This window comes from Rutilus rutilus (assembly GCF_951802725.1).
Source record: "Rutilus rutilus genome assembly, chromosome: 11".
Taxonomy (NCBI): Eukaryota; Metazoa; Chordata; class Actinopteri; order Cypriniformes; family Leuciscidae; genus Rutilus; species Rutilus rutilus.
This window is the reverse complement of record NC_140216.1, coordinates 42,007,222-42,028,530: the sequence shown is the minus strand read 5'-3', so window position 1 is coordinate 42,028,530 and position 21,309 is coordinate 42,007,222. Positions and strand designations below refer to the sequence as shown.

At 40.2% G+C, this 21,309-nt stretch overlaps 2 protein-coding genes across 2 annotated transcripts in view; both read right to left on the bottom strand.

Moving 5' to 3' along the window:
* Positions 1-8,261, bottom strand: part of tert (telomerase reverse transcriptase) — a 20,198-nt gene extending 11,937 nt beyond the window's left edge. Inside the window, exons 1-4 of the mRNA XM_084424493.1 lie at positions 8,013-8,261; positions 6,010-7,183; positions 4,304-4,490; positions 3,220-3,373 (exon numbers count right to left, since the gene is read on the bottom strand). Of these exons, the coding sequence (XP_084280619.1) occupies positions 3,220-3,373; positions 4,304-4,490; positions 6,010-7,183; positions 8,013-8,243 (1,746 nt within the window). The 5' untranslated portion in view covers positions 8,244-8,261. The remainder of the gene's footprint in view (positions 1-3,219; positions 3,374-4,303; positions 4,491-6,009; positions 7,184-8,012) is intronic.
* A 1,363-nt stretch (positions 8,262-9,624) lies between these two features.
* Positions 9,625-19,809, bottom strand: nup42 (nucleoporin 42). The gene is made up of 7 exons (XM_084424534.1): positions 19,581-19,809; positions 17,851-18,193; positions 12,010-12,098; positions 11,758-11,834; positions 11,571-11,657; positions 10,567-10,687; positions 9,625-10,170 (listed from the first exon to the last, which is right to left on the bottom strand). Exons 1-7 carry the CDS (start codon positions 19,717-19,719, stop codon positions 9,698-9,700), a joined length of 1,329 nt encoding a protein of 442 aa, XP_084280660.1. The 5' UTR covers positions 19,720-19,809; the 3' UTR covers positions 9,625-9,697.
* Positions 19,810-21,309: the final 1,500 nt, after the last annotated feature.

The following is a 21,309-nucleotide window of genomic DNA, read 5'->3' as shown; positions in this document are numbered from 1 at the left end:
TGTAACACTAGTAACGCTAGTGAGATTTGTAACACTAGTGAGATGTGTAACACTAGTGAGATGTATAACGATATTGAGATGTGTAACACTAGTGAGATGTGTAACGCTAGTGAGATGTGTAACGCTAGTGAGATGTGTAACACTAGTAACGCTAGTGAGATTTGTAACACTAGTGAGATGTGTAACACTAGTGAGATGTGTAACGCTAGTGAGATGTGTAACGATATTGAGATGTGTAACGCTAGTGAGATGTGTAACACTAGTGAGATGTGTAACGCTAATGAGATGTGTAACCCTAGAGAGATGGGTAACGATAGGGAGATGGGTAACGCTAGGGAGATGTGTAACGCTAGTGAGATGTGTAACGCTAGTGAGATGTGTAACACTAGTGAGATGTGTAACTCTAATGAGATGTGTAACCCTAGAGAGATGGGTAACGATAGGGAGATGGGTAACGCTAGTGAGATGTGTAACGCTAGTGAGATGTGTAACTCTAATGAGATGTGTAACCCTAGAGAGATGGGTAACGATAGGGAGATGGGTAACGCTAGGGAGATGTGTAACGCTAGTGAGATGTGTAACGCTAGTGAGATGTGTAACGCTAGTGAGATGTGTAACACTAGTGAGATGTGTAACACTAGTAACGCTAGTGAGATTTGTAACACTAGTGAGATGTGTAACGCTAGTGAGATGTGTAACGATATTGAGATGTGTAACGCTAGTGAGATGTGTAACACTAGTGAGATGTGTAACACTAGTGAGATGTGTAACGAGACGTGTAACACTAGTGAGATGTGTAAGTGTAACCCTAGAGAGATGGGTAACGCTAGGGAGATGTGTAACGCTAGGGAGATGTGTAACGCTAGTGAGATGTGTAACGCTAGTTGAACGCTAGAAAGATGTGTAACACTAGTGAGATGTGTAACAGTAGTGAGATGTGTAACACTAGTGAGATGTGTAACGCTAATGAGATGTGTAACGCTAGTGAGATATGTAAGTGTAACCCTAGAGAGATGGGTAACGCTAGGGAGATGTGTAACGCTAGTGAGATGTGTAACGCTAGGGAGATGTGTAACACTAATGAGATGTGTAACACTAGTGAGATGTGTAACACTAGTGAATTGTGTAACGAGATGTGTAACACTAGTGAGATGTGTAACGCTAGTGAGATGTGTAAGTGTAACCATAGAGAGATGGGTAACGCTAGTGAGGTGTGTAACGCTAGTGAGATGTGTAACACTAGTGAGATGTGTAACACTAGTGAGATGTGTAAAACTAATGAGATGTGTAACGCTAGTGAGATGTGTAAGTGTAACCCTAGAGAGATGGGTAACGCTAGGGAGATGTGTAACGCTAGTGAGATGTGTAACGCTAGTGAGATGTGTAACGCTAGTTGAACGCTAGAAAGATGTGTAACACTAGTGAGATGTGTAACACTAGTGAGGTGTGTAACACTAGTGAGGTGTGTAACGCTAGTGAGATGTGTAACACTAGTGAGATGTGTAACGCTAGTGAGATGTGTAACGCTAGTGAGATGTGTAAGTGTAACCCTAGAGAGATGGGTAACGCTAGGGAGATGTGTAACGCTAGTGAGATGTGTAACGCTAGTTGAACGCTAGAAAGATGTGTAACACTAGTGAGATGTGTAACACTAGGGAGATGGGTAACGCCATACCTGCCAACCTTGAAATATTTTTTTGCGTACCGACGGGGGGGGGGGGGGGGTGTTCTGGTCGACGACGACACACATGCATTATATTGCATTGCATAAAATGTGTGCTGGTCAACTAGTCTAAAATTAAGAAACCCATATAAAACTGTAAAAAAAAAAAACATTGTACAATTAAGATAGGCTACTTAATGTATTATTCGAATATCAGAATATGACAATGATTAGACAGGAGTCCAATAATAGCAAAACGAATCACTTATTCTAAAAAGAATATCAAGTATACCGTTAAGTTAGATGAATCCGACATATAATCGAGGGCTGTGTTAACAGTAAAACGTTCGTCATTTAACGAATTTTAAAAACAAGGATGGATAATACAAAATGCTTTCTGGCATTTTCACAGAAAAAACAAAAAACAAAAACAAGCAAGAACAAAATTTAAACTTAGCCCGTCAAATTTAATTTTACAATTATCTTCTCTCTCTTTGTGCGCGCGTCCGTGTTTGTGAGAGAGAGCTCGCGCAGCACTGATACAACGGTACTTTTTAACCATTAACTAACGCGCTAGTTTTCATACAAAATAAATATGTAACATAATTAGGTACTTTAGCTATTATTAACACAATAATGTAACACATGAAGGCTACGTTTCTTAGCACTGAGAATTAATTAATAAACGCCTGTTTCTCCAGACTCGCGCTTATCCGTAATCCACAAATCACATCACTTTCATAATCACTAAACCATAGCGATTTCAAGTTTATTAAGATTTATTGTTCAGCATTTCATTATTTGCATGGCTGAATGATGTCTTCCTCTTTTCTGAGTGACCATGAAGAACGGAGTATTTTAAAATAATCCATGCAATCCGTGTGATCATCGAATCCATAGGATTAGGTTAACTCAGTACAATATTTCAACTTTCCACATCGAGCCCAGGCCGTTTACCTTCAGGAGTCAGATGTACCGTGACTACTGTACTGTCCTCGCTTATGAAATCAGACGGCGGCCGCGGGAGTGGAAGGCGGATCGAGCAGGATTCTTTATTGGTGTCGATTTTCAGTCTCTTTTTGATAGGCCTTACGCATCTGTCAATCATCCCCGCTTGCTATTTGGGGAATGAATCCAGCGCTATGATTGGTCGAACTCTTCTTCTTTTGCTGTCGCTTGATTTGAGGACTGCGCGTGCAGAGGCGTCACCAGGTTTTTGCGTAGTTTAGACTAACAAATCGTACCAGCGTACTTTGAAGTCAAAATGCGTATCCGCTACGCAAAATGCGTACAGGTTGGCAGGTCTGTAACGCTAGTGAGATGTGTAACGCTAGTTGAACGCTAGAAAGATGTGTAACACTAGTGAGATGTGTAACGCTAGTTGAACGCTAGAAAGATGTGTAACACTAGTGAGATGTGTAACACTAGGGAGATGGGTAACGCTAGTGAGATGTGTAACGCTAGTTGAACGCTAGAAAGATGTGTAACACTAGTGAGATGTGTAACACTAGGGAGATGGGTAGCGCTAGTGAGATGTGTAACGCTAGCGAACGCACCTGCAGGGACTCTCTGCTCCCCGTGAGTCGAGTGATGGGCCTCATGCTGCTCACCTTCGGGATGAACCGGATTCGGGATGTTACCGTGGTCTTCGGGAACTTCAAGGCCTGAGACGGAGACAGGGCCCTCCACTGGCCCTTAGACAGATGAACTCTGACAACAAACAATCAGATCAGGACCAGAACCAAACACTAGCACACTGATAAACATTGGAACCGAAACATATACTTTTTTTAATGTGTGCGTGAAAATGAATATATCTAAATATCAATTTTACATATACCTTTATATTAAATTTACATAATTTTCGATTAAAAGCATCTACAAAATAAATACATAAAAGTTTAAAAGAACTTATCTATATGCTGTCATACATTAATAGTATAAATGGTAAAGTAAAAACATTTTATTTACAATAATGAGAAGTGAGCAAAAATGTGCTTATTTATTTTACATAAAAATATAGCTCATTAAAAAGTTTTCAGAGGACAATAATATTAAACAAAACAGGTCATATTTCTCATTTAATAATTAGCATAAATTAGATTCAGTACAAACAATACTACCAGTAGTACAATAAGGTTTATTTTTCAATACAAATATATCCAGTAGTCAACATTCATGTATAACTTTGATGAAAGGTTTTGATCCACTTCAAATGTTGACTACTGTATATTTATAAAACTTTTCTAGTTGAATATATTCAAACTTAATATAAATATGCAAACATTTATATAAATATATATATATAAAAAAATTGTGTGAAAATGTATATATTTAAATATACATTTTACTTATAACTTTATTTAAAATTTACATAATTTAACTAAAAGCATCTACAAAATAAATAAAAAAAACGAAGTTTAAAAGAACTTATCTATATTACTGTAATAAATAAATAGTATAAATGGTAGTAAAAACTAATTTTATTTACAATAATGAGAAGTGAGCAAAAATGTGCTTATTTGTAATGAGAAAAAAACATAATCCTAAAAACGGACTTCATTTCGGGTTTCTACTCAAATATGATTTCCTATGTCTTTTGACGCGTGTCGTGAGTCACATGACTGTTGTTTCGCGCACCTGAAGGCCATGTCCTGTAGTTTGCTCCAGACTTCAGCCCTGTAGAAGCGCAGCGCATGTTTCTGCCCCATGCTCTCGGTGACGTAGAAGAGCGCCCGCACCAGACCCACCACGAACCCACTGAGCATCCAGGCCAGGAACTGAGCGCAGATCCACTCTCTGTAGCGATGCTCACTGGCGCAGTGACCTACAGCAACACATCAGCTCAGCCACTCAAGCTCTTCACTGCTCATTTACTGCCAGTGTGTCTCACAGTGGCCAACATTTGAAGTGGATCAAAAGACAAGAACGGGTATTGTTCAAAATTCATGTATAACTTGACGAAAGGCTTTGATTAAATTCAAATGTTGACTACTGTACTGTCTAAAGGTTGGGAATCGAATACTTGAGGTCAGGAATCGGATACTTGTTATAAAATAAATTTTTTGATTCTTCTTATCGATTCTTTTGTGAGCATTTCAATATGACTTTAAATCATTCAAGCGAGCGACTCACACTGTTTTCAGGTGTGTGTGTATCAGTATATTGGATCAGTGCAGCACTTAAAGTGACAGCAGCCTAATATTCCTGCTCTATAATAACACTAATATTCCTGCATTCTCTATAATAACACTAATATTCCTGCTGTGTCTCTATAATAACACTAATATTCCTGCATTCTCTATAATAACACTAATATTCCTGCATTCTCTATAATAACACTAATATTCCTGCATTCTCTATAATAACACTAATATTCCTGCTGTGTCTCTATAATAACACTAATATTCCTGCATTCTCTATAATAACACTAATATTCCTGCCGTCTCTATAATAACACTAATATTCCTGCATTCTCTATAATAACACTAATATTCCTGCATTCTCTATAATAACACTAATATTCCTGCATTCTCTATAATAACACTAATTAAAAGATAAAATTCACTTATTCTTGGCTGAATAACTTTTGTTACTATATTTGTAATATATTTAATTAATAAAGTGCAGTTTTATTTTACATTTGATCAGTTTCTGAACCTGAAAATCTTAAAACACTGTTTATGTCAGTCGTATCTCTGTTCAGTTGTGTCTATTTGTTGCGATTGCTAATTTTTTATTTGTTCTTTTTTAATTCCTGAGTGTTTACTTGTCTTTAATAATGCTTGAAATGTATAATTAGTTCGGCTAGTTGTTCTTCTATGGTGTTTATAAACCACAGGCAAACGCTGCTTGTGTAAGAGTTCTTCAGCCTGTTGATTTCTGCTCATGATATTCAACAATTAAATGTTTTGCAATAAGACTAAATGTGAATATCTAAGTTTTTTTTTTACCTTATTGGAATCGAAACCAGAATCGTTAAAAATCAAACGATACCCAACCCTAGATATACTATCATAGGTTTAATTAATATTATATTAATATTTTAATAATTAATAAAAAAAAAATAATTTGTAATTAGTTTGTTGAGTATTTTTGTAATCTTTAGTTTTTTTTAATATGCTCATATATTTTTATTTTAGTTAGTTTTAGTTATTTTAGTACTTCAAATAAATGAATGATGACCTTTGTCTCGGCAACTAGCTGAAATATAGTTTTTTTATTTTATTATTTCAAGTAATGAAAATGTTTTGTTTTAGTTTTAGTTAACGATAACTGTTTTTTTGGCGTCAAACAACCAAAGTTGTAATAAATAAGAGTTATGAATAAAGGTGTTAAAGACGCACGTTTCTTGTGTCCCAGCCAATGGCAGGCCTTAACCTTCATCTTCCACATCAGCTGGTCCAATGGGAGGCGCTCAAATTTCCCAAGACGCAGGAAGTTCTTCACATTGGACAGGAAGTGAAGTCGATTTTCCTGGGATCCCCAAAGTTCCTCAGGAACAACGTAAAGCAAACATTCCCTCACAAACAGATACACCCTGTACGCGGAGAAGTGTAATTTGAGCAACGACTCCATATCTTGCGCGTCTTGAGTCCCAGAGCACTTCCTGTGCAGGAACAAGGCGTACGGGCACTTCCTGTGCTGGCGTAAGAGTCGACTGAACAGGGGAACCATCGCGAAGAAACGCTTTGGAAGTTTCTTCGGTCTCGTCTGCGTGTTTAACTCTGATTGGAGGAATATCATCCGCACGAGATCCGCCCCCTGCAGACGTCTAGCCCCGCCCACATCTTTCAGTTTCCTGTTGAGCAGGAAGCTCTTCATGCCCCGCCCATTATACAGCATGCTAAGAACGCGTATCGAACAGTGTGACGGTCGGGGAGGGCGTTGCTCCGCGGGTTTCCAGCTCCGAGATCCGTGATTTGCGGTCGACGGCCCGTCGGATTCATCCGTAATCAGTTTTCGCTTCTTCATAACGGGATGTTTATCGTGCTTCTCGTCATCTCTCGCTCTCTTTCTTGAGACTGTTAACGTCTTAGCATCTGTTGAGAACGTCTTAGCGTCTCTTGCAAACTTCTTAGCGTCTCTTGCGATCTTCTTAACGTCTCTTGGGATCGTCTTAACATCTCTTGCGTTTGTCTTCCACGGGACACCAGGATTTTTCCACGTTTGACTCGAGACGTGGCTGAGGGAAAACCCGGACCATGCGCGCGGGATTAGCCGGTCGTACACGGGCTCTCCGCACACCTGTAGCAAACACGAGGGTGGGACGGTAGCGAACACGGTGCAGTCCTGTAGCAGGTGCCGCGTGACCTCGGTGCCCAGACGCTGGTTGATCCGCTTCCACAGCTCGCTCGTGCTGATGTACGCCGCCGTCTGGGAAACGTCTCCGTGGAACCGGAACGGATCCGAACAGGCCGTCACGTCATTGCACTGATAGCCGAATCCAAGGACGTTCCTCAGCTTCTTCCGTTTAATGTGGTTTAGGGTGAACGCCAGAACCTCCGGAAGCGTGCTGAGCTGAAGTAAGACACATAATACATCATTTAACAATGATTATAGTTTATAAAGTTACAGTCAAACCAAATTTTATTTTACTAATGTGATCAGGACACTATAGTTCATTTCTGTAAGTGAGGAGAGCAAAATAAAGTAAACTGTGACATATTATACCAAATATTCTTCATACAGCGACTACCAGTAACATTTATAAAAATTTGAGACCATAAATGATTCGGACACTTTGAGCTGATCATGTTCTGCTGAAGTGTGTTTTCTTTAATTGCTAATGCTCTTTTTACACACAGACTGAACAAAATGAAGCATTGCTTGGTGATTGGTTGAGCTAAACTGGTATTATCTAATTGTGTAGTTAAATTTAACAGCTGACAGATATTCAACATAATTCATGTGTGAGACAGTCTAACAGAAGGACGGACAAAACCAGTCAAATATCAGTTCTTGTCATGTTTCTGACATAGGTTTCTATATCAAAGTACATTTCTGAATATGCTGAGTCTGGGATTTAGTGAGTTTGAAGTGAAAGTATTATTATTACTCAATATTATTATCTAATTTTTGACATAGGTGGCTTTGTTAGAGGCTTTTGCTTCTTCATACAAACTAATCAATCCTCCAAAAAACATAATTACTTACAAACGTTACACTTTTACTATAATAAAACCATGGTTCATTTTCGTAAGGGACTGAAATGTAATCAACCCAATAAAGCCTACTGAATCATATTTAATACATGACATTCTAAGGCCTCTAAATGATCAAAACTTTGCTGAAAGCCCAGTTTGTTTTGATGTGTAAACAAACGAACTGTCAGAAAGCGCTGAGGTACCTGAGCGGGCACGCGCTGCTGCTGTGGCGGCGTGAACGAGCATATCATCAGTCCTCTGACAAGATTTTTAAAACGCGCTCCGTCTCTCTCCTCCAGCAGAGCCGGCTTCCGTCCATCAGAGAACACAAGCCCATCTGTGAACTCCTCCAGAGTCTGCACGACGGGATATAACGATCGCAAAATGCCAAATACATATTTGAACCCGCCATCTGTCGCGTCGCGTCGAGACATGAGTGTGTGTGTGATGGGTTTCCCGCCTCCGGCGTTTCGGGCGTCGCGCGCCGCCTCTCCACCAATCAATCATCTGTCACATGACCCTGATGTTAGACGAATTAAAACGTAAATTAAAGCTACGTATCTTTTTTTTTTCTTCGAAATTACCAGAATTTAAATAATTAGCGAGTACATAAACAAAAAAAATCAAACGTTTTTTTGACTTACCCTAAAATTACGTTTGATTTTAGAGCTGTCGGGGCGGATTTCCCGGGAAACTGCTTATTTCCATCTTTCTTCCGTGCTAAAAGTCATATCCGTGCAATCTTATGTGTTAATTAATTGTAATAAATTAATTTATAAGCATGTTAAAACACTAAATTGCAAGCAGATTATCAAAACAATATTATAACTAAATTATGACTTTACAACCACATAAACAAAATAAATGAGAACAATGATAAATAAAAACGGTATTTAACAAATATTTGTAACATTTTATAATTGCATTTCATAATTTCTGAATACACTGTGTATATAGTAAATACATTTAAGTTTATTTTTAATTACATTTTTTGTTTATTATTTTATGCTCATTTTGAGCACAAAGCACTTGCTTTTTGCAAATGTACTAGAACATAATGGTTTTTGGACATGGTATTCACATAATATCTTGCAAATGCACCATAGTATCCTTTAAAGTGTTATGTAAATACTTTTGTATATAAATAAGAGAATCATTCAGTACCATGGTTTTGATACCATCACTGTACTACGGCACAGCAATAAGGGATTGTATGCAGCAAATGCTATTCATATGCACTTTTTCATAGTTTGATAGATACAATTGTATTTGTTAAAGGGTTAGTTCACCCAAAAATGAAAATTCTGTCAGTAATTACTCACCCTCATGTTGTTCCAACCCCGTCAGACCTTCGTTCATCTTCGGAACACAAATGAAGATTTTTTGATTAAATCTGAGAGCTGATCACTCAATAGAGTCGTTATTTTTTTGCGCACAAAAAGTATTCTCGTCGCTTGATAAACTTAAGATTGAGCCACTGGAGTCACTTGGACTATATTAAACGATCTCTTTAATAACTTTTCTGGGCCAGCAAGTTTCAATCCCTTAGAAGCCTATGGAGGAGTGATCCAGCTCTCAGATTTAATCAAAAATATCTTAATTTGTGTTCTGAAGAGGAACGAAGGTTTTACGGGGTTGGAACAACATGAGGGTGAGTAATTACTGACAGAATTTTCATTTTTGGGTGAACTATCCCTTTAATATTACTTCATATGCAATATCATTGACCATGATTTACCATAATACCAGGTATTTTTAAAGGATTACCCACAATGCAATTTCAGTAAAGTTTAACTAAAACACAAAAACTCACTGTCTTAGTCCACAAACATGTTTATTAATATTGCATTAAAAAGATGAGTCCGTTCTCAGCCCCCCAGAGTCAGTGTCAGACCATGAGGAGGTCAGCAGGAGGAGGTTTGAGAGGGATCTGACCCAGAGTAAAGCGCTTGGCGGTGAACTCCTTCAGTTCTTCGGCTGTCAGGTCGCTCTGGGCCGTGAACAGACTGTCTCTTGAACCCCCAGCAGAATCTGCAGCTCCACTGAACACACCGCTGCTCTGACCGAAGCCACTGCTCGCGACCGGTGCCGAGGACCCGAACCCGGAGCCCAATCCTCCCGCAGACGTCTTGAAGCTGAACCCGGCTGCTGAGCTGGGCTTATTTTCTGCAGCTGGCGGGGCAAAAGAAAAGGAGGTCGCGGACGGAGCGGGACTGCCGAAACCTGGTGCCGTCTGAGCAGTGGTGAACACAGCGTCTCCAAACCCAGGTGCATTCTGGGTAGTATGTGAAGCTCCGAAGTCAGTTTTGGACGAGGCAAAGCTGAAGCTGCTGCTGCTGCTCTGAGGGCCGGAACCAAACCCTGAGAAAACAATTTAGCTGTTTACTTATTTTTTTTTTAAAGATTTCCCATTTTAAAAGAGCTTATAGATTTCATTTAAATTTACCGGCATATCAGCTCCAAACAACACAAAACATTTGATTCAGTTTTAACTAGTGCTGGGCAACGATTAATCTCATCCAAAATAAAAGTTTGTGTTTACATAATATATGTGTGTGTGCTGTGTATAATTATTTTGTATATATAAATACACAAACACACACTCATGCATGTATATATTTAAGAATTTTTTTTTATTTATCGCGATTTATCGCAAAACTCTTATTTTGTTTTTTAACCTCTAGAGGGCCAAAGTCAGAGTGTACCTTTAACACTGTTATTTTCCTGTTTATTACTGTGAAGAAATCCAGAACAAACCTCCTGCTCCAAAGCCAGATGTTGTCGTTGATGATGATGATGAAGTGATCCCAAACCCTGATGGTGTCGAACCGAACCCCTGTGATGGCGTCTGGGAACTGGCGTTATTCAGCTCTGAGATCTGAGGACATCAACAACACGATTTATTACACGACTCTGTGGGATAGTCAAGTCACCTTCATTTATACAGCGCTTTTAACAATATGGATTGTTTCAAAGCAGCTTTACAGTGATAATAGGATATTACAGTAACAGAGATTGTTTTGGCTTTACATTTGAATACTTGATTCTGATTGGTCACTCGCTCCATCCAGCGGTATATTATTCCCGGATAACAACAGAATCACAGGCTCATCTGGGTCACTGACCTATACACTCGCTAGGAACGGGTTTTCTTCGTGGAAGTTTTGCATTTGGTGAGCTAATAAAATATTAATACTCAGTCAAATCAATATTTTGTGTAGAGTTGTTTAATTATGCCATTCAATATCATGGACTCGCTCTCTCTCGTTTCATACAAACGCAGCGGCGGCCATTTTGTGACTATTGATTGGCACACTGTTGGATTATAGGATACAAACATGTACGATTTTAAAACAGTTTAATCTGAAATCAGTATCTCTTATTGCCATAATTATTTGTGTGGTGAAATGCTGTGTAAGAAGTGTTTTGACTGTATACCGTATCTCTTAAATGTCCGTCTAGTTTGAACTTGCCGCTGAAACTGCTCTCTCCGCGGAAGCTTTGTGTTTAAAAAGCTAATAAAATATATAAACTCAGATCAATATTTCTTGTATAATTATTTACTTATGTGGCAAGTAGACGTGTAATACGTGTGATAATGCACATTAAGCCGGTTGTTATCTCAGAATAAACCCCTTCAGGCTGATGAAGACCTGATCCTGATCACCCAGTTGGGTTTATTCTGAGATAACAACTGGCTGGATGTACATTATCTCTTACACAAACTCCTTCCGTCCATCAAGTGTGAAACATCATCTTACCACACTGATCTGAGTGGAGCTGCTCATGGTGCGCAGCTCCTGAACTCTGCTACTCCATTGGTTGGCCAGCAGTTGGACTGAGTTCACCTGAAACACCACACAGGATTACATGAAATGCTCAGATGCAGCATCATGGGAAATACAGTCTCTTGAATCTGCTCATTCACTGAAGAAGTGGCTGTCTTACATAAGGCTGTATATCGCCAGACGCTCGGCAGGAGTAATATTCCTGTCTCAGCTCCTCTGGAGACAAGTCAACAAACCCTGAAAAATATCAAGAAAAGATTAACAGATATAAAGATAAAAACCTCCCGCTGTCTAATGCAGCAGCTCAGAGCCAGCAGGTCATGTTTGTCAGACATGCATGTGTTTTTTCACCCGTGCAAAACTTAGCAGCTCGTGTTTGCTTGAAAGGCAAAAGACTGACAGCTAAACTGACCTGACATCGGTGCGGTGAGGACCGAATAGCATGAAAACGGCCACTGGCCAGAAGTCTGCCAGACCTCCATGTCTGTCTGGATTGTATCTCTGAAATACAAATATGCAATAAAACCACAATGTGCATCAATGTATTCACAGTGCTTCACTTTTTCCACATTTTGTTTTGTTCCAGCCTTATTAAAAAATGGATTCAATTAATTAATTATTTCCCTCAAAATTCTACAAACAATACTCCATAATGACAACGTGAAAGAAGTTTGAAATCTTTGCAAATTTATAAAAAAATTTAAAACTAGGGCTGCACGATACTGAAGAAAAATGCGACATTAAATAATGCGCTGTTCGATATGCGATACGATAATGCTTAAAGTGTGTAAAATAAACTTAAATTATCTTTGAAATATATTTAAAATGATATAACCTACATACGTGTTTCACATTCTTTTTGTGACAAGAAAACATCCCTACATCTTCTGAAAGTGAACAGCAGTGTTTTACTGTAGCATAAGAAGTGTTATTTTAACATCAGTGTAAACCACGGGGTTCAGGGTTTCAGGTTATCCTACATTAGGGTTATTTAACAACACAAACTGAATAATCAAATGTACAAATAAAAAACTGCTTAGTTTTCACTGCATGAATTAAATATATACTGATTCTTATTTAAAGGGTTGGTATAATGCCCTTTTCACAAGATGTAAAATAAGTCTCTGATGTCCCCAGAGTGTGTGTGTGAAGTTTTAGCTCAAAATACCCCACAGATATTTTTAAATAGCATGTTAAAGTTGTCACTTTTTGAGGGTGAGCAAAAACGCACCGTTTTTGTGCCTGTCCCTTTAAATGCAAATGAGCTGCTGCTCCCGGCACAGGGGGAGGAGCTTCAACAGCTCGTGTCCTTTTACTTCACACAGACATGCACTGAACATTTCAAAAACGTTTAGCCTTTTATGTTCATACCGAAGTCAGAAAGATGGAGAGACTCAAGAAGAAGTGCCAACATGTAGAAGCAACAGGACATTTCTGAATGGTTAGTTGATGAATTTATGTTGCTTATGTGTAGTTATCTTCTAGTCATTGATTAGCATATTCTGTCTTGATAATCTATAAATCATGTTCAGGGGGCGGGGTTTATGTAAATTTTAGGGTTCATGATGTCAGTAACCAGGGAGGAATGTCGTGTAGTCCCTACCAGCCGTTTGTTGTAGTCCTTAAAAAGCAATTTCTTTAAAAGAAAATATCTCTCTTAGTTTTGAACTTTGAGCGTTGTAACTTTGCAGATGTTGTTTATGCTCAAACAGCAACATTACACACTAACTAAAGTTAAAAAAGTGAAATCATAATCAACCACTCCTTTAAAGCTACTAAAGTTATTCAGCCAAGAGCAGTGCGTGATTTTCTCTTTGTCTTTTGTTCATTACCCCAGTTATTGCAAGCCATTGCGATATGCATATTGCGATATATACATTTCGATATATTGTGCAGCCCTATGAGAAAAAAAAAAAAAGAAGAAAAAAAAAGAAAAATTCACATGTGCATGTGTATTCACAGCCTTTGCTCAATACTTTGTTGAAGCACCTTTGGCACCAATTACAGCCTCATGTCTTTTTGAGTATGATGCTACAAGCTTGGCACAACTATTTTTGGGCAGTTTCTCCCATTCTTCTTTACAGAACCTCTCAAGCTCCATCAGGTTGGTTGGGGAGCGTCGATGCACAGCCATTTTCAGATCTCTCCAGAGATGTTCAACCGGGTTCGAGTCTGGGCTCTGGCTGGGCCACTCAAGGACATTCCCAGAGTTTTCCCATAGCCACTCCTTTGTTATCTTGGCTGTGTGCTCAGGGTCGTTGTCCTGTTGGAAGATGAACCGTCGGCCCAGTCTGAGGTCCAGCAGGTTTTCATCACGGATGTCTCTGTTCATTGCTGCATTCATCTTTCCCTCGATCCTGATTAGTCTCCCAGTTCCTGCCGCTGAAAACATACCCACAGCTGATGCTGCTGCCACCACCAGGCTTCACTGTAGGGATGGTATTGGCCAGGTGATGAGCGGAGCCAGGTTTCAACCAGACATGACGCTTGCCATTCAGGCCAAAGAGTTCAACCTTTGTTTCATCAGACCAGAGAATTTTGTTTCCGTGTGAATGTGCCGTGTTTTCACCGAAATTACCCAGAACAATTTGTCCCAGGATTTTTTTTCCTCCCAGACCTGTTGCTAGCCGTGTTTCCACCGCGGTTTAAAGTACCGTGAATATTAGGCAAATTACTCCGGTGACATAGGACTGCGCTCTACTTTACAGTTCCCGCTGGATTTCTTCCTTTGAATTTAAGATTAATAAAACCTCAACCTCGTCGTTGGTCCATCGGTCGTATTTTTTAGACTCCATTGTTGATTCGAATAGCAAACAACTGTTACTGCACACTCTGAGTCAAGCAATCAAAATGTGGCATGAACTCAACCAATCAGCATGTTCAGCGCCCAAGTCCCAACCATGAAAGTTCTTGAACTTTGAAAAAGTACTACCTCGCAAGCAGGGACTTTCGGAGGGGGAAATATTTGCCCGGAACTTCATTTAGACCCTGGTTCCTGCGATGGAAACACACGAGTACCAGCCCAAAGTCCCAAAGTTCCTGCGGTGGAAACACACGAATACCAGCCCAAAGTCCCAAAGTTCCTTTGGTGGAAACACACGAATACCAGCCCAAAGTCCCAAAGTTCCTTTGGTGGAAACACACGAGTACCAGCCCAAAGTCCCAAAGTTCCTGCGGTGGAAACACACGAGTACCAGCCCAAAGTCCCAAAGTTCCTGCGGTGGAAACACACGAGTACCAGCCCAAAGTTCCTTCGGTGGAAACACAGGAGTACCAGCCCAAAGTCCCAAAGTTCCTGCGGTGGAAACACACGAGTACCAGCCCAAAGTCCCAAAGTTCCTGAGGTGGAAACACACGAGTACCAGCCCAAAGTCCCAAAGTTCCTGCGGCGGAAACACACGAGTACCAGCCCAAAGTCCCAAAGTTCCTTCGGTGGAACCACACGAGTACCAGCCCAAAGTCCCAAAGTTCCTGAGGTGGAAACACACGAGTACCAGCCCAAAGTCCCAAAGTTCCTGCGGTGGAAACACACGAGTACCAGCCCAAAGTCCCAAAGTTCCTTCGGTGGAACCACACGAGTACCAGCCCAAAGTCCCAAAGTTCCTGCGGTGGAACCACACGAGTACCAGCCCAAAGTCCCAAAGTTCCTGCGGTGGAAACACACGAGTACCAGCCCAAAGTCCCAAAGTTCCTGCGGTGGAAACACACGAGTACCAGCCCAAAGTCCCAAAGTTCCTGCGGTGGAAACACACGAGTACCAGCCCAAAGTCCCAAAGTTCCTGCGGTGGAAACACACGAGTACCAGCCCAAAGTCCCAAAGTTCCTGAGGTGGAAACACACGAGTACCAGCCCAAAGTCCCAAAGTTCCTGCGGCGGAAACACACGAGTACCAGCCCAAAGTCCCAAAGTTCCTGAGGTGGAACCACACGAGTACCAGCCCAAAGTCCCAAAGTTCCTGAGGTGGAAACACACGAGTACCAGCCCAAAGTCCCAAAGTTCCTGCGGTGGAAACACACGAGTACCAGCCCAAAGTCCCAAAGTTCCTTCGGTGGAACCACACGAGTACCAGCCCAAAGTCCCAAAGTTCCTGCGGTGGAACCACACGAGTACCAGCCCAAAGTCCCAAAGTTCCTGCGGTGGAAACACACGAGTACCAGCCCAAAGTCCCAAAGTTCCTGCGGTGGAAACACACGAGTACCAGCCCAAAGTCCCAAAGTTCCTGCGGTGGAAACACACGAGTACCAGCCCAAAGTCCCAAAGTTCCTGCGGTGGAAACTAGAGATGCACCGATTGATCGGCTGGTGACCGGAATTGGCCGATTTTCACGTGATCGGCCATGACCGGCGACCGGCCGGTCAGTCTGACATATGCCGATTTTATGCCGGTCAAATGCACTTGAGCGCCGCATGATTAACCTTTTGAGCGGTACGGTCTCATATATGAGATTTGTATGTCTGTGCCCATGAGAGTACGGTGCGGTGCCACATTTAGATGTTCAGTGACGTCGCATAACTGCCAGATTCAAACTGTGCTTTCGCGCGTTGGCTGCCTGGCGCTGAGCCAGAGTCGGACGCGTTCAGCGCTGTTATGGCACAACGAACTAAGCAGTGTTTTCAACCTCATAATGTTTATTTTAGGTTTCAGATATTTAAATACACATAAGCACGATTAAAACAATACATTTGGAGTTTGTAAAACACACACTGATGTCTGTGGAAGCAGCAATAACAATCTATTCAAATATAATTTGCCGACATGTGTATTATTCATATCAGACAAACATAGGGGAAGTAACTATAAAGTTTACTCTATTCTTCTCAGTTCACCGGCCACTTTCTTGCATTTATTTCGGAGAAACTGATGAATTCACGTGCTGTAAATCCGACTGACAGGACAACATTGCGGCGCCCATCTCATTATAGATCAAGATTAAAGGTTTTTAAACGACCACTCACTTACACGTATTTGAGAATCGGAATATCAGATAGGCTAGTTGATGACATGGTAAGCAAGTTTGTGAATATTTTGAATAAAACAGGAAAAGTGAAATAAAAGCGACACATCTGTCATACAGTTTTATTGTGGCTGCGTGACGCGTCGCCATGGAAACATTAAAGGGAACGTTCGCGAAAAAACTCACTCGGGGGGTGGGGGTGTCAGTTAGAATATTTTAAACTTACGCGTGAAAGGGTTAAAGAAAAGATGGAAAATAAATATTTGTGTGTGCTGTAAAGTGGTTAGAAAAAAATTAAATCGGAATCGGCTAAAATCGGTATCGGCAGGTCAAACTCAGTGAAAAATCGGAAATCGGAATCGGCCTAGAAAATTGTAATCGGTGCATCTCTAGTGGAAACACACGAGTACCAGCCCAAAGTTCCTGCGGTGGAAACGCGGCTATGGTCTGAGAGTCCTTCAGGTGCCTTTTGGCAAACTCCAGGCGGGCTGTCATGTACCTTTAACCGAGGCTTCCGTCTGACCACTCTACCATACAGGCCTAAATTTGGTGGAGAGCTGCAGAGATGGTTGTTCTTCTGGAAGGTTCTCCTCTCTCCACAACGAAACGCTGGAACTCTGTCAGAGTGATCATCGGGTTCTTGGTCTCCTCCATGATTAAGGCCCTTCTCCCCCGATGGCTCAGTTTGGCCGGGCAGCCAGGCTAGGGTCTAGGAAGAGTCCTGGTGGTTCCAAACTTCTTCCATTTAAGGACGATGGCCTCCACTGTGCTCACTGGGACCTTCAATGCTGCAGAAATGTTTCTGTAATCTTCCCCAGATCTGTGCATCGGTACAATCCTGTCTCAAAGGTCTACAGACAACTCCTTGGGCTTCATGGCTTGGTTTGTGTTCTGACGTGCACTTTTAACTGTGAGACCTTATATTGACGGGTGTGTGCAAATCATGTCCAATCAACTGAATTTACCACAGGTGGACTTCAATCCAGTTGTAGAAACATCTCAAGGATGATCAGTGGAAACAGGATATCACCTGAGCTCAATTTTGAGTGTCATGGCAAAGGCTGTGAACACTTATGTACATGTGATTTTTTCTATTTTTATTTTTAATAAATTTGCAAAGATTTCAAACAAACTTCGTTCACATTGTCCTTATGGGATATTGTTTGTAGAATTATTAGGAAAATAATGAATTTAATCTATTTTGGAATAAGGCTGTATCATTACAAAATGTGGAAAAGGTGAAGTGCTGTGTATACAAGCAGTCCTCCCCAAAAATGCATAAGCGTAAACTGCACTTACACATGTTTTGCATTGTCATTCGTTGAGTTTTGTCCAGCTTTATCAAAGTTGCTCGGAGAGTCAAGCGCTGAGAATCTGTTCTGGTTGCTGAAGCTGAAGTCAGAGCTCTTGATGTCTCTGGACGTCCCGCCACTTCTGTTCCAATCATTACCGCCACTTCTGTTCCAGTCATTACCACCGCCTCTGTTCCAATCATTACCGCCGCCTCTGTGCGAATCATTACCGCCACCTCTGTTCCAGTCATTACCGCCACCTCTGTTCCAGTCATTACCACCACGGGAGGGCTGGGTGAACTCGCCACCAGTCCGTTGAGATGGGTTTATCCACACGCGGTTCCCATAGCCTGCAACAACACATCACTTTGGTCACTGTCGTTAACATTCAAAAATAGTTTTTTAAAAATGGTATAAGTTATACTGGGTGTTAAAATACACTATATTGCCAAAAGTTTATGGACCTTCTCTGTGCACTGGTGCGCAGTCATGTTGGAACAGGAACATCCCCAAACTGTTCCCACAAAGTTGGGAGCATGAAATCGCCCAAAATGTCTTGGTATGCTGAAGCATTAAGAGTTCCTTTCACTAGAACTAAGGGGCCAACCCCTGAAGAACAACCCCACACCATAACCCCCCTTCCCCCAAACAACCCCACACCATTACCCCCCCTCCACCAAGCAACCCCACACCATTACCCCCCCCACCAAACAACCCCACACCATAACCCACCCCCCCTCCACCAAACAACCCCACACCATAACCCACCCCCCCTCCACCAAACAACCCCACACCATTACTTTTACTTTTGGCAATATAGTGTACTTATGGCATTAATTTACATTTTAATACACTACCAGTGAAAAGTTTGGACACACTTTTAAGATCACCTTCTGATCTCAAGGTATATATAAGATTTTTGTTGACAACCATAATTACTGCTTATGTCATGTAGACATATACATATAAGTTAGGGCTGCAACTAACGATTATTTTGATAATCGATTAATCGGTCGATTATTTTTACGATTAATCGGTGTATGTACTTATATTTTAGTTTTGCCCATTTTTTCCCCAAGTAAATTATTAACAAAGGGTCAAATACATAGACCATAGTATTTACACAGAATATCCCTTGTGAAAACACTCTTTTTTTAAAAGAGTACTTATTATACATGATTTAAATGTTAAAGAATATACGTAAATGTGAACTGAATGTAATGTAAAGTGCATGACATTTGCAAATCTAATGAAAATGTATGTATTATTGAATCCAGTTATTTGAACTTTAAGACTCACTTAAGTACATCGTTATACGCAAATAATAAGTTGATAATAATCGCTTAGTTATATCAAAAAACACTACAGTTCAAATTATAAATAAGTAGCCTGCTTTACATGTTATTTACTATGTTAGTCAACACTTTAAAATGAGTACTTATTTGCACTTTAAAAACACGAAAAAATATTTTTAAAGTAAAACATTTAGTTTTACATTAAGTGTACTTACGTGTGTTAAGAAACAGTTATGAAAGCACAGTTAAGCTGCCTTTCATTTCCTTAATATTAGGCCTATATTATATAAGTACACATTCAAAGTTTTAACAGCATTATAGTGTCCAAAAGCGATATAATCTCGATGGTAATATATAGTTGTTAAGTAAGAGACTATATCTGGATGCTATCTTGCTCATGAAAGCCCCAATCCTGTGAACTGAGAGTGTGTTCATGTCTGACCTCCTCTGCTGGGCTGTTGTTGCTGTTGGTTTCCTCGATTATCTCCTCCTCCTCTTCCTCCTCCTCCTCTCGGATGCTCATTCCAGCATTTTTCTCCATATCTACAGCGACCTTGAAGAAAGAAGCTGCACACTGTCATCTTTAAACTCTATAGACAGAAATCATGTGCTGTTGTGGGACAGAGCTTGAAGCGGCCCCTCAAACGACGCGCACCAGCATGACGCAAGACGCACATTTTGGACGTAAACAAACCGTTTCAAAATAAAAGTCTTGATGCGGCGCTTCAAACAGTAGCATAGACGAAGTCCCCCTGTAGTCAATAACTGTATCCCTTTAAACTCATCTTTGATCACCAAAATGACATATTTTAAAGTTTTTTCCCTGAAAAAAATTCGTCATGCCTTAAAATAGCTTGAATGTAACTCTACTCTACAGTCTACACCCTTGCCTCATTTAGTATACGCCGATTCAAGAATATGCAAATTAGCCCCGCCTCCACTCACTCACGGCAGCTCAAATATCGACTCATTGATTTGGTTATTAGTTTATGACGTGTTTTTGAGACTGTCTTTGGTTCACTGCAGTTTTAAGGAGAAAATACTCAGCAATGGTGTCGACTTATGAATTTACACATGGTTTGTCTTAAAGCATATTAAAAACACCACATAGAACACATAAACAACATTAAAAGCTGGATTTTCACCACAGGGGGACTTTAAAACATTTTTTTCACATGAAATAAGGATCTAAACAAGGCTTTGATCAGTAGTATTTAAGAGGATTCATTTAATTTTAGTGTAATGACAGTTTTCTGTTTTTGAAAACACACTAGTTAGAAACTTTAAAGGTAATAATAATAATAAAAAATACCTTTCTGAGAATAACTCAATTGTTCTCTAAAATGTCTGGCATGATGGCAATGACAGCAGAACTGAGGACAGGTTTTGTTTTTTAGAAAGGGACTAAATGTACAGAAATATAAAATGAACGCAAACGCACTAAATGGATGCAAAGTATTTTTTTCTTTTTATACCTTTATTAAAGAGGTCAAGTTAAAAAGTCATGGTGAGGTGCATGATACATAAAACATTGGATATTATTTAAAAAAAATAAAAGTATTTAAAAAAAACTGTAAACGTGGCACATTATTGATATAGAAGATTTGTTGATTCAATGTTATTTTTTAAAGTTATAGTGTGATTGAGATTATACTACAATTATATAATAAACAAACACTAATACATTTGTTATACAGTATTCGAGTTATACAGAGTTGCATTAATTATAAATTACTCAATTTATGAATTGCACACTTTTTGAAACAAGTCCAAGCTATAAAAATGTTCTCCCTTGCATTTTGGGACTCAATTTAGGGGTATTTCCATTTAACTTCAGCCATAAACACATTTGTAATGCTTGCAAATGTAACATTTTCTCTTAAATGACATTTAAACACATTTGGTCTGCAATCATCTATTCAGATCAGATGTTTTACATGGTATATAAACGCACTTCCCGGTTAATAAAGGTGTGCGTGAGACTCGTGCCGTTAGACGCACAAACTGGACCAACAGCGGCGCTGGTGACATCATATAAGCAGACATCAGTTCAGGAGGCGTCCGCCAATCAGACATCAGTTCAGGCGGCATCCGCCAATCAGCGTGCGAGGCGACGCACGCGGAGCATGGAGTTACTTGATAGACACACCAAATTGACCAATGAGCGGGCT